General features: G+C 41.9%; 1 protein-coding gene across 10 annotated transcripts in view; it reads right to left on the bottom strand.

Annotated features, from left to right (window-relative positions):
• The window catches only part of agrn (agrin), a 254,683-nt gene that overhangs the window by 25,419 nt on the left and 209,279 nt on the right, over nucleotides 1-19,985 (bottom strand). For 9 of the 10 annotated variants that reach the window (XM_044209939.1, XM_044209931.1, XM_044209933.1 and 6 more), the window contains 8 exons: nucleotides 17,795-18,235; nucleotides 15,377-15,502; nucleotides 11,100-11,227; nucleotides 7,197-7,311; nucleotides 5,460-5,579; nucleotides 4,890-5,282; nucleotides 3,201-3,393; nucleotides 615-830 (listed from right to left, as the gene is read on the bottom strand). In XM_044209939.1, coding sequence (XP_044065874.1) covers nucleotides 615-830; nucleotides 3,201-3,393; nucleotides 4,890-5,282; nucleotides 5,460-5,579; nucleotides 7,197-7,311; nucleotides 11,100-11,227; nucleotides 15,377-15,502; nucleotides 17,795-18,235 — 1,732 coding nt within the window. The remainder of the gene's footprint in view (nucleotides 1-614; nucleotides 831-3,200; nucleotides 3,394-4,889; nucleotides 5,283-5,459; nucleotides 5,580-7,196; nucleotides 7,312-11,099; nucleotides 11,228-15,376; nucleotides 15,503-17,794; nucleotides 18,236-19,985) is intronic. The other variant, XM_044209938.1, reaches the window with a different exon arrangement.

Raw genomic sequence — 19,985 nt, 5'->3', positions numbered from 1 at the left:
AGATTGGAGATCCACCCCATGGAAGAAAGCAAGGCTGGATTACCAATTTAGCAACCCAGACCCCTATTGGCCCCTGGAGGTCCCATATTCATTGGGTTAGTTGGTTTGGGGTAATTTGATTAACTGCAAATGTATGTGGGAACATGCACCTTTAAAGCAAAATATCAACTGAAATGATAAGAGCTTTAAAGTGGGTTCTGCCTACCTGTCTAGAACACCTGTCTACTTGTATGGTCCACCTGTTTGAAGGGGGGCCCCGTGTCAAAATTTACACGGTTCACATTTCTAAATAAATTTGTGTTCAGCTTAATTACCACAAACGGGGGTTCAATAGGGGTCCACAGCTAACTGTTTTTCCCGGGTCCCCAAACAGGGTTAATCTGCCCATGGAAGTAAGACGTACCGTAGATTACTCCATAGTGAAAAAAGAAAAGTCTGAATCAGTCAGCAAAATGGGCGAAAATGAGAAAGTGGATTCAAGTGTAGGATAATTAAAAGCTGTAGACTGAAAGGTTTCATTTAAGAGAAGGTACAGTCAATGGACTTTCTGTCTGATTTACTTCCTGCCCTGAATGTTATCATAACAAAATGTAACTGTAGAGAGAAGATCTTACTCCTGCTTCATTTCCTCGGGTACTCCTCCAATGAACAGGTGGGTGTCGAGGTTGAGGCCATCTGTGCCGCGTGGACTCTCACCCACGATGTGCGGCTCGTTGTCCACACTGAGCATGGCGTTGCGCCGGTTGCGAGTCACCACCAGCTGATGCCAGCGGCCCTGATTGATTTGTACTTTGCTGACCACTGTGCCTGTGCCCGAACCTGTGTTGAACCTGAGAAGAGCAGAAACAGAGCATGTTAGATGCTCATTCAGTCCACTTTATCAGTCACTTCATACCTGTATCACGCTTCATATTTACAGCACTTGAGATTATTTTCCACGTTTGTTCTTTATTGAGCAGTGCTTAATGACTAGAAGAAACCTGCTCATATTGCTCAACAAGACAGAGAGGGATGAAAGAAAGAATGTACAAGACTTCCCATATGGGATTCCAAACTATGTGACTGGAATGAGGCAGTTACTCACTTAAAAATGTGTTTCACACCCTCTTTTTATTTAAAGCTTTTATCTAATGAGGGTTTGTTGAGAAAAAGGCCATATCATCACAGAAAAGCGCTGTCGTATATGTGCACCTACACATATATGCTAGTATTAGCACAACCTGAGAGCAATTATCTGCCACAAATAATTAGTTCTTCCCCCTACGTCTTGGATTTGCAGAGCTGTGGGTGGTAATCTCACAGCTGTATTTCTGGAATTGAGGCAGAGCTCCATTTGAAACAAGTGACTAATGATCTCCTTTAGTTTGCTATTGATTTCACTCTGAATAGAGAAATCTAACCTGGCCAGATTGGGAGGAGCTGAAAGGGCTTCGAGGGGCCAGGGTGAAACACAAGACCCAAAAGATAAGGAAAGTGGATGGTGTTTGAAATAATAGGTCCAAAACAGACGAGGTCCAGAATCTCTAATTAGTCCATTCACGGTTCTTCTAAGGCTGCCTTACCCTGAATGATTTTTTTATGCATACAATTCCACTGTGGGGGAAGAGATGAATACTTAGTCTTTCTGCAGGTTTCTGGCAGGAAACTGGTCTGGTTTTTGGATGAAACTTTTGGTTACTGTCAGCATCAATCCAAACTAGCCTTACAGTAGATCCTAAAAGCGCACTACACCAGTTTTACATGTTAAAAAGAGCGATACTAAGCCTGGCTTAGAACTTACAAATCTTAAACAGAAAGCATGCGGTACAAAATAGGGCATGGAAATGAATGAATGACGTGGGTGTTTACCAAGCAGGCAGGGTCTAACAAAAGACACTATAGAGGTGCATTATGGGAGACGTGGGATTCAATGTTTTTGGAGTTGGACCTATACTAGGGACTAAAAGTCAGGATATCTCGGCCTATGCTGGATTGATTTTGACCATTCCTTTTTAAAACAATGTGTCTCTTGTGTGTACCCTATTTTATGGAAGCACAATATCAAATCACTGCAGTACTCTTTTTTTTTTAAATGGATACTCAAATAACCATACACACTGCAAACAGTGGACACATCAGATGCAAAATCAATCCAATACTCATAAACAATCTCAACTACATGAATCAAGTTTGGACAATAAAATCTTTTATGAAAGTAATTTGATATCCCAATATTAATGAATATCGCAATATAGTAGAATTTCTGAAAAATTAATTGAGAAATTGTTTATAGATAAATACTTGAATGAAATACCTGAAAAAAACTAAAGATAATTCATCATTTCATTGCGGCGAAGACCAAACATTGCCATGAAGTCCTACTCACTGATTTATAACATTGCCTGTAACAGCCTAATGCAATGCAATGTTGCGATTTTAGGGTACATACTGTAAATAAACAAACTTTTTATTAACTCTGTATGAATGGTAAAGCAAAATTTCTTTTGTCTCATGAGATATATCATCAGATCGCCCAACCATAACATGAATCACCATATTCAGATTCAAATCTGTATATATTTAACAAATGAGGTGATTCTTCTTCTTCAGTCCAGACTTGCCCAGTGTTAATAGATTTCTATACATACTATATGATACTTCTATCCTGACTGCAGGATGTCTGTTTGATGTACATGTTCAGTCCAATACATCTACGAGCCATTTCTGGACTCATTTCTATATGTCATTGCTTCCATCTGTAAATACAAACATCATCTTTTTACATAAACCTTAACTCTGTATATATGTGATTAAAAATTACACATAAATTGCCAAATGTGGACCTCCTGCACATATTTCTGTGCATATGTTCCCACCATCTGTAAACGTGATCATGTGAACAGCTTATTTGCAAGTTTGAACAAATTTCTGTAAGCATGCCTTCATAGCCGTAACCTACAAATCTGTCAAGAAGCTTCTGTGTCTTTATTTTTTTTCTGACAGTGGTGTTTTCATCATGTTTGCTTGCTGTAATTATTTGCCTCATTATCTTCAGAGCCCTCTATTTGTTATATTCTTATCTACGTCGTCTCTCAGCGGCCGCTGCAATGACCCTGTCTACCCATGGTGATCATTTAAGTTTCATCACACTTAGTCAAACAAAAGCAGCAGAATCAACAGCTGACAAGGTCGCTGCCCCTCTTAACTCTCGCAATGCTCACCTGAGCTCCACTCTGCCATTGACCAGAGACAGAGAGATGAAGTCCTTCTTGCCATCCTGGCCATTGTAGAGCAGGATGCCGGTCGTCTCAGATGCTCTGAACTCCATTGCGATGCGGACTGTGTGATAGGCACTCATGGTTTGGAAAGCCAAGTACGATTGGCCTCCAAATGACGGGATGAAGTACTTGATCACTGTGGAAGAAGGCAGACAACAATCCAATACTGTCATTACTACATGATTTGCTTTATCGTGGCGTAATAGGCGTTTAATGTGCATAATTAAGTGTGAGCGGAGGTGGTGTGTCACTGGCTCTTGATCACAGAGAAATATGCCTTTCTATTAGTTTATTTTAGGAATAATGTTTTTCCAAAATGCTCGATGAGTTTATCAAAGGGAGATGGTTGAGAAAGAGGAGGAGCTTTTCACCCACCCTCAAGTCACACAGATTCACACACTCATGCACACGCACAGGAAACCTTTGTTTTTCCGCCACTCAACAATTATGATTATTATCATCCATTTTCTCCCCCAGGCTCCTTTTCTCTCCGTCCATCTGTCTTTCTGTCCGTCTCTCTGAGGAGAATGGCAGCTGATGAGCTCACTCTTTTCTAATGACTTGATTGATCTGGGGGAGGCTGGCGTGCAGTTTGTGTGTGTGTATCTTTGTGTGTGCGTTTAGCCACTCTAACTCAAAGACACACACTGATTCTCACCAGCTAATCCCCATCAAAGCAATTAGTGTCAATTATCTTAAGATGCAGCTGTGTGAGGTTGCTCCACATCCCCAAAAATCCCAAAGTAGGGTAAGATGGAAGAAACAAAAGAGTTGTGCTTCTCAAGAAGTTCTCCTTGATTTGTGATTTTCTCCATGGTGCTGATTGGATTCTGTGTTGCCTTTGGTGAACGGCTCAGCGGTTGCTCACTTCTGAGGTGCTGAACCTGTTTGAATCACTTGAGATGAGTTTGAAGCACAGCCACTGAGGAGAGATGTGGTGTCTGACTCAATCACACCTCAACTCTTTGTTCTCAAGTTTTAAAAAAATCTAGTATAAAACTGATGCTCTGTTCTGAGCTCTGATTGCCGTTGTCTTGTTGAGCTTTTAATGACCCAATAAATCCACATCTGTGACCACATAGCATTGCATTTACATATTCCAGCACTAACTGAAAGTCATTACTCACACCACTACTTAAGGTGTCACTTTGCAGCCACTTTGTGAAGCTGCAATTAGGCAAAACTACTGATTAGCAGAAGGAATATATTTCTTTTTTTCTTTAAAATGAAAGTTTCATTAAATAAAACATTCCTTTAATATTTGATTTATTATTATAATGGTGTGTCTCTGCTACTTTATAAATATATTAAAGCACTTGAGGATGTGGTTAGCAGTGATTATAGAACAGCTAAAAGGCATGATTGGCACAATAGAAAGCGGAGTACCTAAAACCCTCTTAGTTGCTGCAAAATCACTGTAAATGTCAGCCTTTGGTGGTTTCTTTGAAATTGCTAATTGCAATAGTACTAAATTATAGGAAAAGTCTGTTCGAGCTCATTTTCTTAGATGACTTTGAAATAAGCTCAGATTTAGAATCTTTTGATTTAAGCGTAATGACAAATTTGGGAGATAATGGAAGAAATAGTTCCTAATATATAAAAAAAAATGAAAAAAACACCCAGCCGGCTCACCCTTCTCACACACAGAGCCTCCTCGCCCGGCGGGGCACTTGCAGCTGAAGTCATTGCCGTCGTCCTCGCAGGTGCCCCCGTGGAGGCAGGGGTGGGAGTTGCAGGGTTTCTGAGCCTTGTGGGGAAGCTTGTCCCAAATATGTGATATGGTGGTGGCTGGAGGCAACGCGGTCGTGGTGACAGCTGCCGTGGTGGTGGTTAGTGGTGTGGTGACCGGCGCTGATGTTGTGGTGGTACGTCGACCACTGTAAGGCCTGCGGGTAGTGCCTGGCGGGCGACGGGTGATGTAGGAAGAGGTTGGCGGGGGCCTGGTGCTGGTGGTGGTGGGAGCAGCTGTGGTGACTGACGCTGTGGTGGTGGTAGTGGTGGTGAAGAATGGGGTGGAGGAGAAGCCTGTCAACAAAATTTGAAAATTTGACAAAAGTGACATTAAAATATGTTGAGCCTATGGCCTTGAGGTTTCCTATTCAAAACCTATAAAACCTTTGATAAATCACCTCATGAATAACTTAAAACCCCTTTTCATTTTATTAATCCCCACACACTCCTGTTAAGTCCACACTGTATTACCATAATTGTTGAAGTGAATATTCTCGTCCTCCGGCTTCTTCACGGCGATGCTGGTCTCTTTGGAGGCCTTCAGCTGTTTCAGCAGGGCTCCTTCGATGTCCTCCACTGTGTATTTCGTATCTACAATAAACAAGAGGTACAACCACTCAGGACATAGCCTCTGAGGAGCACTCCAAAGCAAATACAGGACTCGGCTTCTTTAGTGGATACAATGGATATATCAGAAAGCCCTGTGTATGACAGGTGGAGGGTCTTCAGGGACCACTTGTCCTCCACCCGCCGCTTGTCTGGCTTTTTTCTTGATGAATCGGTCTCATAATGTTCACTGCAGATGTTCGCTTTACTGGCCACGGAGGAGCGCTGCTTAACGGTATGAAGGACGCTATACGACGCTCATAAAAAAAAGAAAGGGGGGGTCATTTTGAGTTGAATTTATATACATACAAGACTTTGTCTTAATAATGACAAATCAGCACTACGTAGGTGAGGCAATTTGTCATAATTGAAAATATAAGCCTGTGATTACACCATTAGTGATGTAAACAAACCTTTAATAGATTAAAAAAAGATTAGTAACTCACATGTAGTTGTTGTCCAGTGTTTGTCACTGTATTAAGACAATCAATTTCAGAGTAACAGCTGTTTCCATTCCCGTTTAGAATTTTTTTGGGCACACTTATTTTTAATTTTTAATATCCCAAATTGTACCTTTAACTGTATGAGAGTGCTGAAACAGAGCACAAGCCAACAATCTCAACTGCACGGCCATTTACCTGGCTCTGATGAATAACAAAAACCAATCTGATCATCTAAGCAGAGGTAAAAACCTTCTAATGATGTTGCGGTTTTTTAACACTGGTGCAAATTGTTGTAAGCAAGAGATTAAGTTGGCATTGAGAAGAAAATTTAAAAAAAGATACAAATGAGGAAAAACTTGCAGTGCCTCACAATATTATGTGCCAAATAAAAAATAAGTAGAAAGCACTCAAAGAGCGCATACCTCTGCCAAGAATGCACAATCCTCTAAATTTGTTATATTAATAATAGAAATGCTTGGAAATTTTAAACCTGCATCTGGATCTGCATCAGAATACACAAAGCAATAGAAAATCATAATGATTTTTTGGAAATCACTTAAATCCTGGTAATGTTTTATACAACGATGAATTGTGTAAAATTTCAAGTAAAGCATGACTACTGATTCATGGCTATTTAAATGAGTTTTGCTGCTGTAGTTGCCAGTTTGGTTTCTGTTGCACAATTGCTTACAAGAATAATGTCAATTTATGTCAAATAGGCCACACCTAACTAAGTTTTAAAAGAACTGTATGGAATATTAAAAATATTATCCAAAAATGTTATGCACTAAATTTAGTGAAGACTGAATGAAATTTGTAGAAAGAGTAATAAAAAGTTATGGAAACTCTACAAGAATAGTGCTGGACCAGGAAATCCAGGAGAGAACTAATTTCGCCTCTACGCCTTACAGTCCAAGAGTTGTAAAGTGCTTTAAAAATGGTGATATGTGGCTTATTCCGCATAAAAAACTAATTAGGTCTTCCTTGGCCATCCCAATTTCATTTAAATCTAGTAAGTCATTTTTAAGATATCTTGCTTGCTAAAAGACAAGGGGAACAAACCATAACTGATTATAACCACATATATCTCTCTATTGGCTACTGTACTTAATCATTATTCATTTTTTTCTCAAAACTTCTGCTCTCTTCAATTTCTCACCTGGTTTGAAGTGGGCCTCCACAAAGGCCAGGATAGAGTTGCTTGGCGCCAAGTTACGGACACGAACACTCATAAAGTCTTTGTGCACCTCCGACTTCCTGAACAACTCATTGAGCTAAGGAAGAGAGAGCGAGAGAGAGAGAGAGAGAAAGAGAGTGGGAGGAGAGAACAGATAGAGAGAAGAGATGATAAATGAGACTGGTAATGAGCTCCACGCTATCATAGCAGCAAGTCCAATTCCAGAAGACTGTACTCTATCTCCAAGGAAGAAAGGCTGCCTCTCAAATTGGGGTGCAGAGAAGAAACCTATCCTGTGTGGGTGCACAAATTGACATTTAGCTGCAGCCGTGGCATTAATTATAGGGACAAGTTTTCGGGAGGAGCTAAGATAAATGTCATGCTGCCCTGACATGTGCTCCTGATTGGTTTTGCTTCTGATGTCCCCGCTTTGTGCAAGTTGCAACAGCCAGAAGAGCTCCATAAGGAGGTTTGACTAAAATGTTTTTTAAGCCAACAGTGATATAGCAGCAGTTAGACTGAAGTTGCCTTCAGCCATAATTCTGGACCAATATTTTATCCTAAAATTGGACCATTTTCCTGCTAGAATATTAAAAAGTTCCACTTAGTCTACAGTACTCATTGTTTCCCCATAATTCTGTTCTTGTCACTGTGGTGGTAGATTAATTACAATCACACAGTCGAAAGCAACAAGAAACAAGAGGAAAATCCAACGGCTCGTCATAATTTAAGCTGCTGGTTAAAATGACAGGTGTCACATGACCTGCTAACCCACTTCACTGGAGCATCCTCTGAGTGGCCAGCTTCCATTGTTTCCAGCGAACGCTCCACCAAACACCCCATGTGCATCTCACTGATTTTACTAAAGTCAATCATTGTCCACAAAGTGATGTTTTTAAACAAAAATCCCCCATTATTTTTTTTTTATTAAACAGGCATATTCAGTTGGAACTCTTGTGATTTGTGGTGGAGATGGACATTTCTAGTCATTTTGCTCATTCCAGTCTTTTCGTGCAGTTCCAGTCATAGATTCATATAGTTATTGACCATGTAGTTCATTCGTTTTTGTTAGGATATCGCATTATCACATAAGGTTTAATGCTCAGCAACCACCTAGCTGCAGCAGAGTTACTACATGAACATTGTTCGTTGCTTTTCCTGTCTTTCACTAAGCTTTTCACCAATAACTAACATACTGTACATTGACACTAGGGAGGTAAGCTCCAATGCAAAAAGCTGCTGATTCCACTGAGTACACTCAGTTTAACTTGAGGAATCAGATTATTTCCTTCATGTACTAAACATCTCTAATTTGTGGGCTGAGGTGTGAGAGCAAAGTAGACAGGTCAAAAACAAAATCCTCCAAAGATGGCTTAGGGATTGAAATGGTGGTGGACAAACTCTCCTGTGGACACAGTGACCTAGACACCTGATGTTTCTTTCCTCTCCTTCTCTTTTTCTCACATATCCTAATTTATTCACTAATTGTAACAGGTTGCTGCGGTGCAACAGAAATGTGCTGGAGCTTGATTCTTTGTGTGTGTGTATGTATGTATGTGCTCAGTGTGTGTGTTTGAAGTTGAAGAGGGGGTGTTTGCTGTCAAGTGGCACACCAGGCTTCAGAGACACACAGAGCGTTAACGAGGGCACACACACACACACACACACACACGTGTACAAATGGCTGTGAGGTAGTAGATTAGGTCCCAGTGGGGGCGAGTGACACCAATTCAACAGCTGGTAGATGTGTACTGTGTATACAGAAACACACACATCCCCATTGAATCAGAGGAGTGAGGCCCTGGCTTGACAACAAAGACATTTGTTCAAAGTTCTGAGTTCAACAGAGAAAGCGGACAGTGGAGAAATTTAACCACCGTAAACTGCCTGGGCAAAACTGCGATTACTGTACAGGCTCTGTGCCTGCCTTTGCTGGCTAACAGCAACTGGCATCATAACCATCCAAACTTATGAGCGATATCCAGAATAATGACTTGATTTTTCAAATATCTGAAAAATCTTAATTAATCTCATATGAGATGCTGCTTTCTGGTGCTGTGAAGTGTTTGGCAAGCAATCGACAAATTAATCTTTGAACAATTATGCAGAGAGCTGTTAGGTTTTTTTATAGTTCTCTTATTAAACTTGAAGAGTTTGAGGAAGCCTCATGTAGTGTCTATGCTAACTCAGCCCTAAAACTTGCATGCAGCTTGAGATTCAATTTTATTCAAGTCAATTTTGTTTATATAAGCAGTCTATATCTAGGCCGTACTCTTTATTTACAGAAACCCAACAATTCCCACCATGAGCAAGCACTTGGTGACGGATTAAAAGCACCAGCCAAATTCTGTGAACATTTCTAATTAATAATTAGCATATGTGAGAAAAATCTTAGTCTAGACATCATCAGAATTCTTATTTTGATGTGAATGTTTGGGAAAAACAATTATTGAACCACCACGATGGGCCACGATCATGTGAAGAATCTTCTTTTGTTCTGATCTACCTCCCTGGGTCAAAAAAAAAAAATGGTATTCAATCACTATATTCCTTCCTAGGGGTTAACTGATGTAACTGTTTGCCAGTATTCCTTTTATTAAAAATCAAATATCAGCCAGGCTATGTTGTCTTCCTCTGATATGATGTATGTTCCTCCCAGACTGCAGCCAGTGAATATTTTTTTTTATCATTGTTATTTTTCTATCAGATGTCTGACCAGAGAAATCACTCCTACCCAGTGTGACAGAATATTACTCAGCAGCTTCAGGTGTGTTACGTCTGTAAAACCTGTAATGAAGCCTCCCTGAGCCTGCCTGAAGGAGCTCAAAGAATTTGATTCGTCTGGCTCTAGGTGAAGAGTTTTTGTCCCTCATGATGCTTTGAATGTTGTTTCAGAAGCTTTTCCACTCCTGACTTGAAGATTCAAAGTGTGTTCACAAGTTGCTATTGCTACTTGAGTCAGTTGCTTTAAAGCAGTACTAATTTAATTTTTTGGCCACTTGAGAACAAGTGAACGGAACAAGCTGAAAACACAACATATGACGTATTATTACATTATAACATTGTTATGGCATACATGTTAGCAAACCATTGCCTGCTTACAGCAGACAGAGCAATATTATTCATTTAGATTCATGTTTCTGGCTACCTGATGAATGTAACTCTAATATTCCCTCTCCTTTTAGCTTTGTTTTGATCGCTACCAAAGCACCCCCTACAGTGCGTTTGTCAAAGTTTTTTCGCTGAAAACAGTTGCCTGTTACAGCTGGAAATGGTGTTGATGAGTGTGACGTCTGCATGGCTGAAAACCAAAACGAAGCGCTAAAAGAGACTAAAAGGCTCAGAAGAGCTGGGGGAACAGCAGAGGTGGTGACAGTTCTCTGTGGGTTCGTCACAAACGACACCTTTCACTTTACATCATCATTACAGGACCTTGAATGAAAATGAGCAAAACGGGACCACAAGCAGGAAGTTTATTTCCTGGTGAGGTAGGTGTGTCTTACTTATATGATAAAACAACTGAAATGTTTATCTGTGACATGCTAAAATATAGTGTAACAATAGCACAAGTAGAGACGAGTCATAAAGTCTCTGAACTGATTGAATAATATATAATATACACATTAGCTAACATTATCCACCATAAGCTACTGGTCAGACCAGACCAAGAAAAGCTGTAGCAGTGTTTTATTGCTTATGAGTTCAACTTTTCATTCGTAAAAAGAAAATTGCATTATTTCTCCTTTAGACAGTTTCAGAGTCTTACTTTAATGGTGAAATTTAAACATAATATCAGTAAAACATTGTCTTACGTATGATTTAGCCAAGAAATAGTATTGCTACTTGGACTGTGTTCCAAACGCTACTTGCTCCTTAAGCACTTACAGCACTCTCTATGCTGCGGGCTGTCTCTCCAAACAGCTCTGACTTGGGGTCCTCCATCTCGGGGGTGTAGAAAATCTCCTGGCCCTCCACCTGGTCCAAGTGCAGGGAACCGCTGAACCTCATGGTGGCTGGAAGGAGCAAAGTGAGGAAAGAAGATGTGATACTGAAAGACCATAGCTCAAACCTTTTTCTATCACTTCCCGCTGTCTTCACACAGTGCTCGTTTTGGGTTAGTGCCAGTTTTGGGTTAGTGATGGATTGTGTCTTTGTGTGTGTTTGACAAGGGGTTAGTGAGTTTGTGGCTGATTGTGTGGGGGTTTCAAAAGAGCTGGAGTTTGGCCGTTAGAGGAGGGCACAGTGGTGGTGGAGGTTGTGGTGGTGGAAGAGGTGGACTGTGAGATATGAGAGAAGGAAGGGAGGAACAAAGGAGGGAAGGGAAGGTGGAAAAATGGGCCAGTTTTACCAGACCAAGACTCGTCCCAAAAGCTGGCCGAGGCATGGAGGGCTGGGTAAAAAGACAACAAGTTAGACAGACACACAAAAACATGAAAGAAAAACAACACGCACACTAAACAGGAAACAGCCCACAGGCACTCTCAAAAGTGCCTTCTTCAGCAAAGAGGGAGCCTCCCCGTGTGACCTTGGGGGTTATGTTGTCCAACATTTATCAACTCTCTATACAGTTTCTTCGTACTGCCACCAGAGAGGAGGGGGCTTGAAATAAAGCTGAAAGTGGAGGGGATTTGTGTGTTTGTGTGAGGTGAAGAACGAAGGAGCATACAAGGCGCTGATGCCGCGCTTCCACGCCGCTCGTAATCAGCAGAACAAATTGCCCAAATCAATCATGGCTTCCCCTGCCTGAACAACGCCAGGGAGAACGGGAAGAACACTTGTATGATTATCGTGAAAGATAGCCATAATTGTCTCTTTAATGCCGCCAAACCGGTGACTGACACAGCCTGGTTAAAATTGCATGAAAAGGACAGCAGACACTGCTGACACGCACCCGCCCCACTCGCGTTCCCTCCGTCTCCCCTCATCTTTACAGTACTTTCACGGGCAGCACACATTTATTCAGATGTGACGGCGGCCATAAAATAGAGGCAAATGGGCGAGGTTTGGCCAATAAGACAAAGGGGGAAGAAAGAAAGAGAGGGGACAGTGAGAGAGATCTGACTGTTAATCTGCAAAGAAGACAAACAGAGAGGAGGATTTTTCAGCCCACTGCCAGGACGAACGTTAAGAGAGAAAGAAAGAGAGTGATAAAAGGAGGGACAGAGATTCTAGTGAACTGTAAAATATAATGAATTTGTCAGACTTCCACTGGCATATGGAAGAGTTTACAGTAGCTGAAATTTAGTGTGCCATTAACTTTCACATGAGCATTTGCTGGTCATTATCTTTGATGTCATATGAATGGTATTGCCTTGTTTAAATGTTACATATGGGGCTAAGGAACCAATGTTGCACTGAAACTTTTTTGGCCATAAAGTTCTCAGAAGACGATATCTCAATACCTGGGCAAATAAACCCAAATGCCCATTGTTGTATACCACTACAGGTAAGTGATAAAATGTATTTTTTGTAATTTGAGTAAACCAAACCTTTAATACATTCTTAACCAAGGTCTGACATACACTGTGACAACAGAATACAAAAAGGGCTTCATAGATCTCCTTGAGTGTGTGGATGTGTGTAGTACACTCAACCTTGAGCCACTTCACCATTTGATGTCTCAATGAAATGCGAAGATTGGAACAGCGAACAATTAGTCCTTTTCATTTTGAGACAGCCAGGTGCACGTCAATAAATTGAACTGTACAATGAGATGGCAGCCGATGGATATTCTAGCATGAGGGATGTGTCATTTCACTTCTAATGAGTGGAGGATCGGCTAAGCCCTTCTCAGGAGAAAAAAGATCCGGCGTATCGATCAGACTATCGCGCTACCTGCTTGTATTGATAACACTTGAGTTGAATTAAATATCGATCGTTGGGATGCCATGATTGTTGGCTGAGATAAATATTTACAGGCCTTTTTAGATTTGTTACAACTGTTGTACCAAATTGTTACAGCTAAAACCTGTTACATGTGTTTACATAGCACATGCCTCTATAGTCGTCTGGATTTGGGGCCAAAGGTCATCAAATCCAACCTCAATAGATGTGGTGTCCAATGATTCACCTCTGTTTGGCATCAAATTCTGTGAAAGAAATAAATGGCAGAAGGCTGTGGAAGGCCAAAAGTGGCCTCATATCTTCAAATCATGTTGTGGATCATGTGGCAGTGAACTCTGCTGATTTATTGGAAGGCTATGGGACCCTCAACATGCCCGAAATGCAACTCTGTGCACTAATCTGTGGCCTCAGCTCTTTCAAGTCATAACCTGAAGCTCCCATGGGAGCCAGAGAGAATCCCTCCTATCACAATCAGTCAGACCAACACCGCTGGGACAAATAGAGAGCAGATTTCAACTGAGGGATGGAGGGAGAGAGAGATAGAGAAGCAAAGGGGCGAAAGAAGCCCTTTATCTTTGTGAACCGAGTCTGGCAGAAGGCACTGATTGGTACAACAGTGCTCGTCGGCCTCTGGTAGTCTCTCGATTCTCTCCCCTCTCAACTCCAGAGAGAATTAACTGATGCAAGACTGGATTGAGATTGACTGAGTTGAGGGAGAGAAAGAGTGAGATATAGCTCAAAAGGGAGATACCGAACAGTGGCACTGACTGATAAAGAGAAGAATGTGAGTGTGTAAGGGGGCGGTGAATAAAAGGAGAGGTGGGAGATTAAAAGAGATAGAAAGAAGGTGAAGGAAGACTGAAAAAGCAGGAATAGAGACAGTAATGGTTATTTATAAACCAAGGCACGGGGCCCCTAAAATATGATGTTGACTTTTGTATCAAACCAAACTTCATTCAGGAGACAAACTAGAGAAAATGAAACTCACTGGGATCAAGCAGGATATGACTAATATCAGAGTCAGACTGTCAAGTGCTGTCAAATTCATAAACATGGATTGCTGAGGTCAGACTTCACGTTTCACTGTGTATTTTTTTTTATTCCCTGCCTCCTGCCAATATGATCATTTACATATGAGGGCGGTGATTCATGAAAGAACTGCTTCAGAAAAAAATACCACCTGTTCATCTTGTTGTTTAAGACAGATGGCACAATATCACTATTCCAGAAGTAAACATTAAATATGAAAAATATTGTGTTAAATCTCAATGTATCAACAAATTAAGGTTATAAATTGAAGACAGGAGTATAAAAAAGAAAATAGGAGAAGTTAAGTAAAATGAGAAAGAGACAAGCTTTCTGTGCAGTGCCACTCTGCATTCAGGACAGTGATAGTTATAGCATGCAATGTCAATTCTTAACATTGAAACATTAAGAACAACAGACAGTCAAAGATCAATGACTGAAGTCTGGGGCAAAACACTGCACAATAATGCTACAAAAAAATTGCTTTCCGTTTGAGAGATAGATGAGAAGATCAATAGCTCTCTCTTGTCTGTACGTTAAGTACGGAGCTGGAGCTGGGAGACGATTACTTTAGCTTAGCACAAAGACTGGAAGCAGGTGGAAACATACATACATACCAGTATCTATATATATATATATATACACACATATACACATATATAAACATATACTGTATACGCACATATACACACACACACATATATATATATATGTATATACACACACACACACACACACACACACACACACACATAAATACCTCCTCCTGAAACTACAAATTGTTGTTATATTTCTGTTTGCATACGGGTTAATCAAAGAGTATTAGTGAGCTTTAGAGGTGTTGGTAGGCTTTTTTTTTTTAAACTTTAGAGAGAGAGAGAGACAAGTTGTTTACCCCTGCTTCCAGCCTTTATGCTAAGCTAAAGTATTTGTTATTTGTAAATTTGTTAAAATCACAAAGGGTTTAAATTGTAATGCTTGCTAGTATAGATACTCATTTACTGTATCTTAGAATATAGATATTAACCCCAGGAACATGTTTCACTTTTTCAAAAAGGCCAATTAAAGCTTATTTGAGCTCATGTGACTCAATGAAGGAGATGGCAATGAGTCACAGAAGCTAGTGGAACTGCAGCTAGCCCGGAAGTGATATCAAGATTTCAGCTCTCTTATCATATCTTATAATATAGTACAACTGACAGGAGACAAAAACACAGAGGAGGAAGAACAGGGTAATATTCAGGTAATTATAGGGTAGAAAAAGTGGTTTTTGAAGAGGCATTTTGACTTACAGGGGCAGTTGGCGCCCTCTGGGGTGCTGGACGGTGTCTTGCCATCGGGGCAGCAGCCAAACTCTGTGTTGTCACAGGATGACCTGTCCTCAGCCATGGGTACAGTGGTGCTTGCCACCGTGGGACCTGGGGGTGATACACAGGGGCTCATAATAATTAATGAAGCTTCACAAAATTCATAAATTCAAGCCAGCATATCTCAGAGACCCACATTAGAGCTATTTTTTAAAGACGTTTGAGGCTCTGTGGACGGGCAATGTTTCTAAGATCAAAACCTACAAAATCTTTTGATTTTTCGCAACTTGCTCTTGCTTCTGCAGATGGTTGTGTTTTTTCAGTCTGCTGACCTGTGATTGGACGCTAATAGAGGCATCTGTCGGGAGTGATTATATGGCATTTTCATGGGAATTTTACACCTGGAACTCATTTTGTCAGGCGGAGAACACATAATGGGCACTGTTGCCAGTCATGTCACACACAGAACACTTTAAATGATGAGGGGATGTGATAACTGCTCACTGCTGATTGGCTGACAGTTACCTTCAAGGCTTCCTAGGAGAATAAAAAACCATACAGTCGTGTTTGCATTACGGTCACTGTATATCTGGGACATAAAAGACATAAAAGTGACTGGGCTTTCTCTCTCTGAAGAATGAATATGTGTAACAGCAGCAAAGCCCTGTCCTCTCTAATGATGGTGTTGGTGGAAGGGGGTGTCTTGGTCGAAGCAACACAGTTTATGGCCGCACAGAGATTAGAAATAATCACGCAGGCAAACAGCTAGCGGCTAAACAAGTCGTAAAGATGTCAGAGGGGAGGCTGTCCTGCTCAAGGACTCGCGGTCAAAGGAGAAGGAGAGGAGGGAGGAGCGGGAGAAGGGAGGGAAGAGGCTGGGGTTTATAGGGCATCTGTTGGCGTGTGGTCTGTAGATTTACAGATGCTCTGCTGAAGAGGAGAGCATTGGTATGGAGAAAGAGGACAGGGCACAACAGCAAGGGGATGCTGCATGACTCCAGTGGGAGCCATGAAAGCTGTCAAATAAATACACACACACACACACACACACACACACACACACACACACACACACACACACACACACACACACTGACACACATGGCCACAGATAAGTGCAGATTTCAACAGAGAGCGGATACAAAAACACGTACAAATGTACACCTCTGACCTGCTTACATTTATATACTCAAATAGTGGTTTGTGCAATCAGAATTGGACACACTCAGTGACACGAGGCAGAGGAAGATAAGACTAACACACACACAAAATAAAGATAAGACTTCAACATACATATAAAACGCACAAACACACACATTACAATTACGAAGAAACACAGATTAGTGGGGATTTTAATATCCATGTTGAAATCTGCACTGTACAATCTCCAAATCTAACAGACTGATGTGTGCGAAAGTGCTTCAGCAAGCACACACAATGTAAAAAACATCCAGGCATGCTTGGGTACACATTCATTCACACACATATACACACACATAAACACACACAGCCACAAGACACCGGGTCTCCTTGGCAGACAGGCTACATGCTCCTCGCGTCACCGAGCACTCTGGTCAGCCTTTGACAAGAGAATAAATCTAAGACTCAGGGAGAAGGAGCGAGAGGGGAGGAGGAGGAAGAGCTGAGGAAGAGCACATTGGGGCCACGCTGTGCCATCAATCCAATCCTGTTACTGAAAGCTGTCAGGCAAGGTGGATGGATGGAAAACAACAACCGAAATATATAAAAAAGGTCTGATTGAAAGTCTCAGTCACCCCTTGTTGTCCAAGCATAGGCCCAGAAACCGCAGCCTGCTGTTACAGTCAGGAGGGCATGTCGAGAAAGATTTGAGACTAGTCATGTGACGAGGTACACAGCCTCCACACACACTCACACCTCAACCTTCCAGTCGCATCAGCCTGTCAAGTCAGGCTCCAGAGATTCCAGATGCGGGCCAACAGTTTCATCCGGCCTGCAGAGAGTGTATTTTACAGAGTCTGGGTTTGTTTTGCTAGCTATTGAGAGCCAGCGTGCTGGTGGAATGGGCGAAAAGAGCATGGGTGATGTAGCAACATTGAACCGTGCAAGTACATTCATTTCTGTCTGAAATTGAGATATGCATCTTATGTAAGTGGAAATGACACTAACAGTATCTGTTTACAAAGATTTCTCTTCCCTGCCTGCCTGGCTTTGACATTTGTCTCCTCAAAAACAATTTGCATATAAATACATAAGCCTGTGTTGATGTTAATGTAACTTACAATTAACAGATGATGGCATGAATGTGCTATGATGTCAGCTAAGAACAAACTAGAGTTTGTCCAACCCCTTCTTGAAAAAAAAGCCCCTCCCATATACCCCTCAAAGCATTATGGGTAATGAAGTGAAAGAGCAGGGATTTACCGACAGGTTCCTCTGCCCCACTGGCCTCCGTTGTGATGCCGCTACCTGCTTCCTCTTCTTGCTCCTCCTCCTCGGACTGGTCGTCCCCGCTTGGCTCCCCGCTGCCCGAGCCCTCGAAGGAGGTTGCAGCGGCGGAGGGGGTAGGGCTGCTGCGAGAGGAGGAGGTGGTGGCAGCGGTGGACTGCGGCGGCTGAGGCTGGATGTGGATGGGGTGGCGGTGGCGGTGGTTTGCTCGTGCGCGGTTGTGGGTGAGGGTGGAAAAGGGGGTGGTGGTCGGGAGCCGCTCAGTGGTCTCTATCTCGGCTGTCCTTGGAGGCGGGATGGCCCACACCATGTTAGGGTGGAAGGGGGCGGTGGTGGTGATGGTGGCGGCAGCAGTTGAGCTGGGGGTGGTGGCGGGGGGGTTGGGGGAAGGTCGGTCTGCCGGCTCAGAGATGGTTTCTGGTGGAGGGAAGGGGAGGAAGCAAGGAATGGATGAATGACTGAGCAAAGATGAAAATGTTTGATTTTGCTTCACCTAACTCCATTACAACCTCAAAAATCACACCAAAGGAAATAAAATCATCATTAGCCTAAAAGCATAACACAGCCACTTAATGATTATTACAACCTACTGTTGACAATAACTTTTTACCTCTGCATTTACTGAATGAATTTTTTATCTTCTAACCGCTCTCCCTGATGCTCAACAATATCATTATGAAATTACATTAAAAAAAGAAGACATACACACACAGACACACATATGCAGGCTCCCATTTGTAGAAGCAACCTCTGATTAAAAACCCTGCAATGGATGAGATGTCAAGAATCTTTATTTGACAAACCTTAAGTAATGAAAGTGCATCCATATGCAGAGTGAATATGGAATATGCCAACAGATGACATACTGCGTTCAGAGTTATATGCACTGCAGTGTGTTACGCCTGCAGATGAGTTATGTTGCCCAGACAGGGTTAAACTGCTCCAGTTGGTGTCAATGCATAGTAGTGTGTTTGTGCTTGTGTGTGTACACATATGGCATGCATTTGTGTGCACAATATGCATGTGCAATGTGTTGTGTGCATGCTGTGCCAATGCCTATGAATTATATATCCATATTCAAATGCTGCCCTCCAGTAGCAAAGCTTTAATCACCAACAGCCAGTGCCTCCGGTGATGAATGATTGATAGAAATGGGGCAAAAAAAGCCGGCTTTAACTCTGGCTTCAAAGACGGCAGGCTGCTGCTCGCAGAGAGCATGAGCATCCGTCAACGCCACCACAAACACGCTGCTGTCAACAGATGCACACAAACATGGACACACACAGCAAGGAATCACTCCAAATGAGGGAGAGAGAAGAGGCTCTCTACAGAGAGACCATCATTACCAATGCAAAAAGCTCTGTTGCAAAAGGACAAACTGTCTGCGATAAAAGAACGATAAATAGGACAAAAACTCCTAAGGGGGAGAAGTGAGTTGGCAGGGAGATGCTACGTAAGTGAGCACTTCAGATTTAGCCGAGGCAAGCAGGCGTGACAATACTGTCGTTCTTCCTTTACTTCTTTACGCCCCACGAGTATAGATGTGTGTTAGTGTGTGGGTGAAATGAACAGAAGACTAAAATAAAACCTATACCGTAGATTTGTGCCTCATTAGGATTCGCCTAACATTATGTGTAGATCTTAATTACACTGCTATAATCGCCTATTTGATCTGCAATTATTCATCAAGGTGTGAAATGTGATACCTACTGAGACGGCAGAAAGCCTGGGAGACACACAGTGTGTCAGCTTAAAGCTCGGCAGATATTTGTATAGAGAGAGATTTGGAGTGGAGTGCATAGAGCAGAGATGCTATCACCAAGAATTGTGGCATGCATTGCCTTTCCTCTTGGCTACACCTGTCAGTCAGGTGCCAAGCTTAGCGTCAGGGCGGCTTGCTCCCTGGGAAGTGCTTATTGTGTGTTTAGGTGTGTGTGCATATCTCGAGCATCGAGTTCCGTGACATGGGATAAGGAAAGAAAAGAACTCTGAAAAGGTCTGAAAGAGGAGAAAGAAAAAGAAAGACTGGCAGCACAGTCTGTTCAGCTGATGCTTCTCTTAATGAGGTTTAACAGTCCATTTGCCTTTTTTTTATCCTTTTTCCTCTCAGTGGAGCATTGGACAGTTATGTCACAGGATGGAGAGGGAAAAAAATCATTGTCATCTT

This window comes from Siniperca chuatsi, linkage group LG10, assembly GCF_020085105.1.
Source record: "Siniperca chuatsi isolate FFG_IHB_CAS linkage group LG10, ASM2008510v1, whole genome shotgun sequence".
Taxonomy (NCBI): domain Eukaryota; kingdom Metazoa; phylum Chordata; class Actinopteri; order Centrarchiformes; family Sinipercidae; genus Siniperca; species Siniperca chuatsi.
The sequence above is the reverse complement of the archived record's forward strand: the minus strand, read 5'-3'. Positions and strand labels throughout refer to the sequence as shown.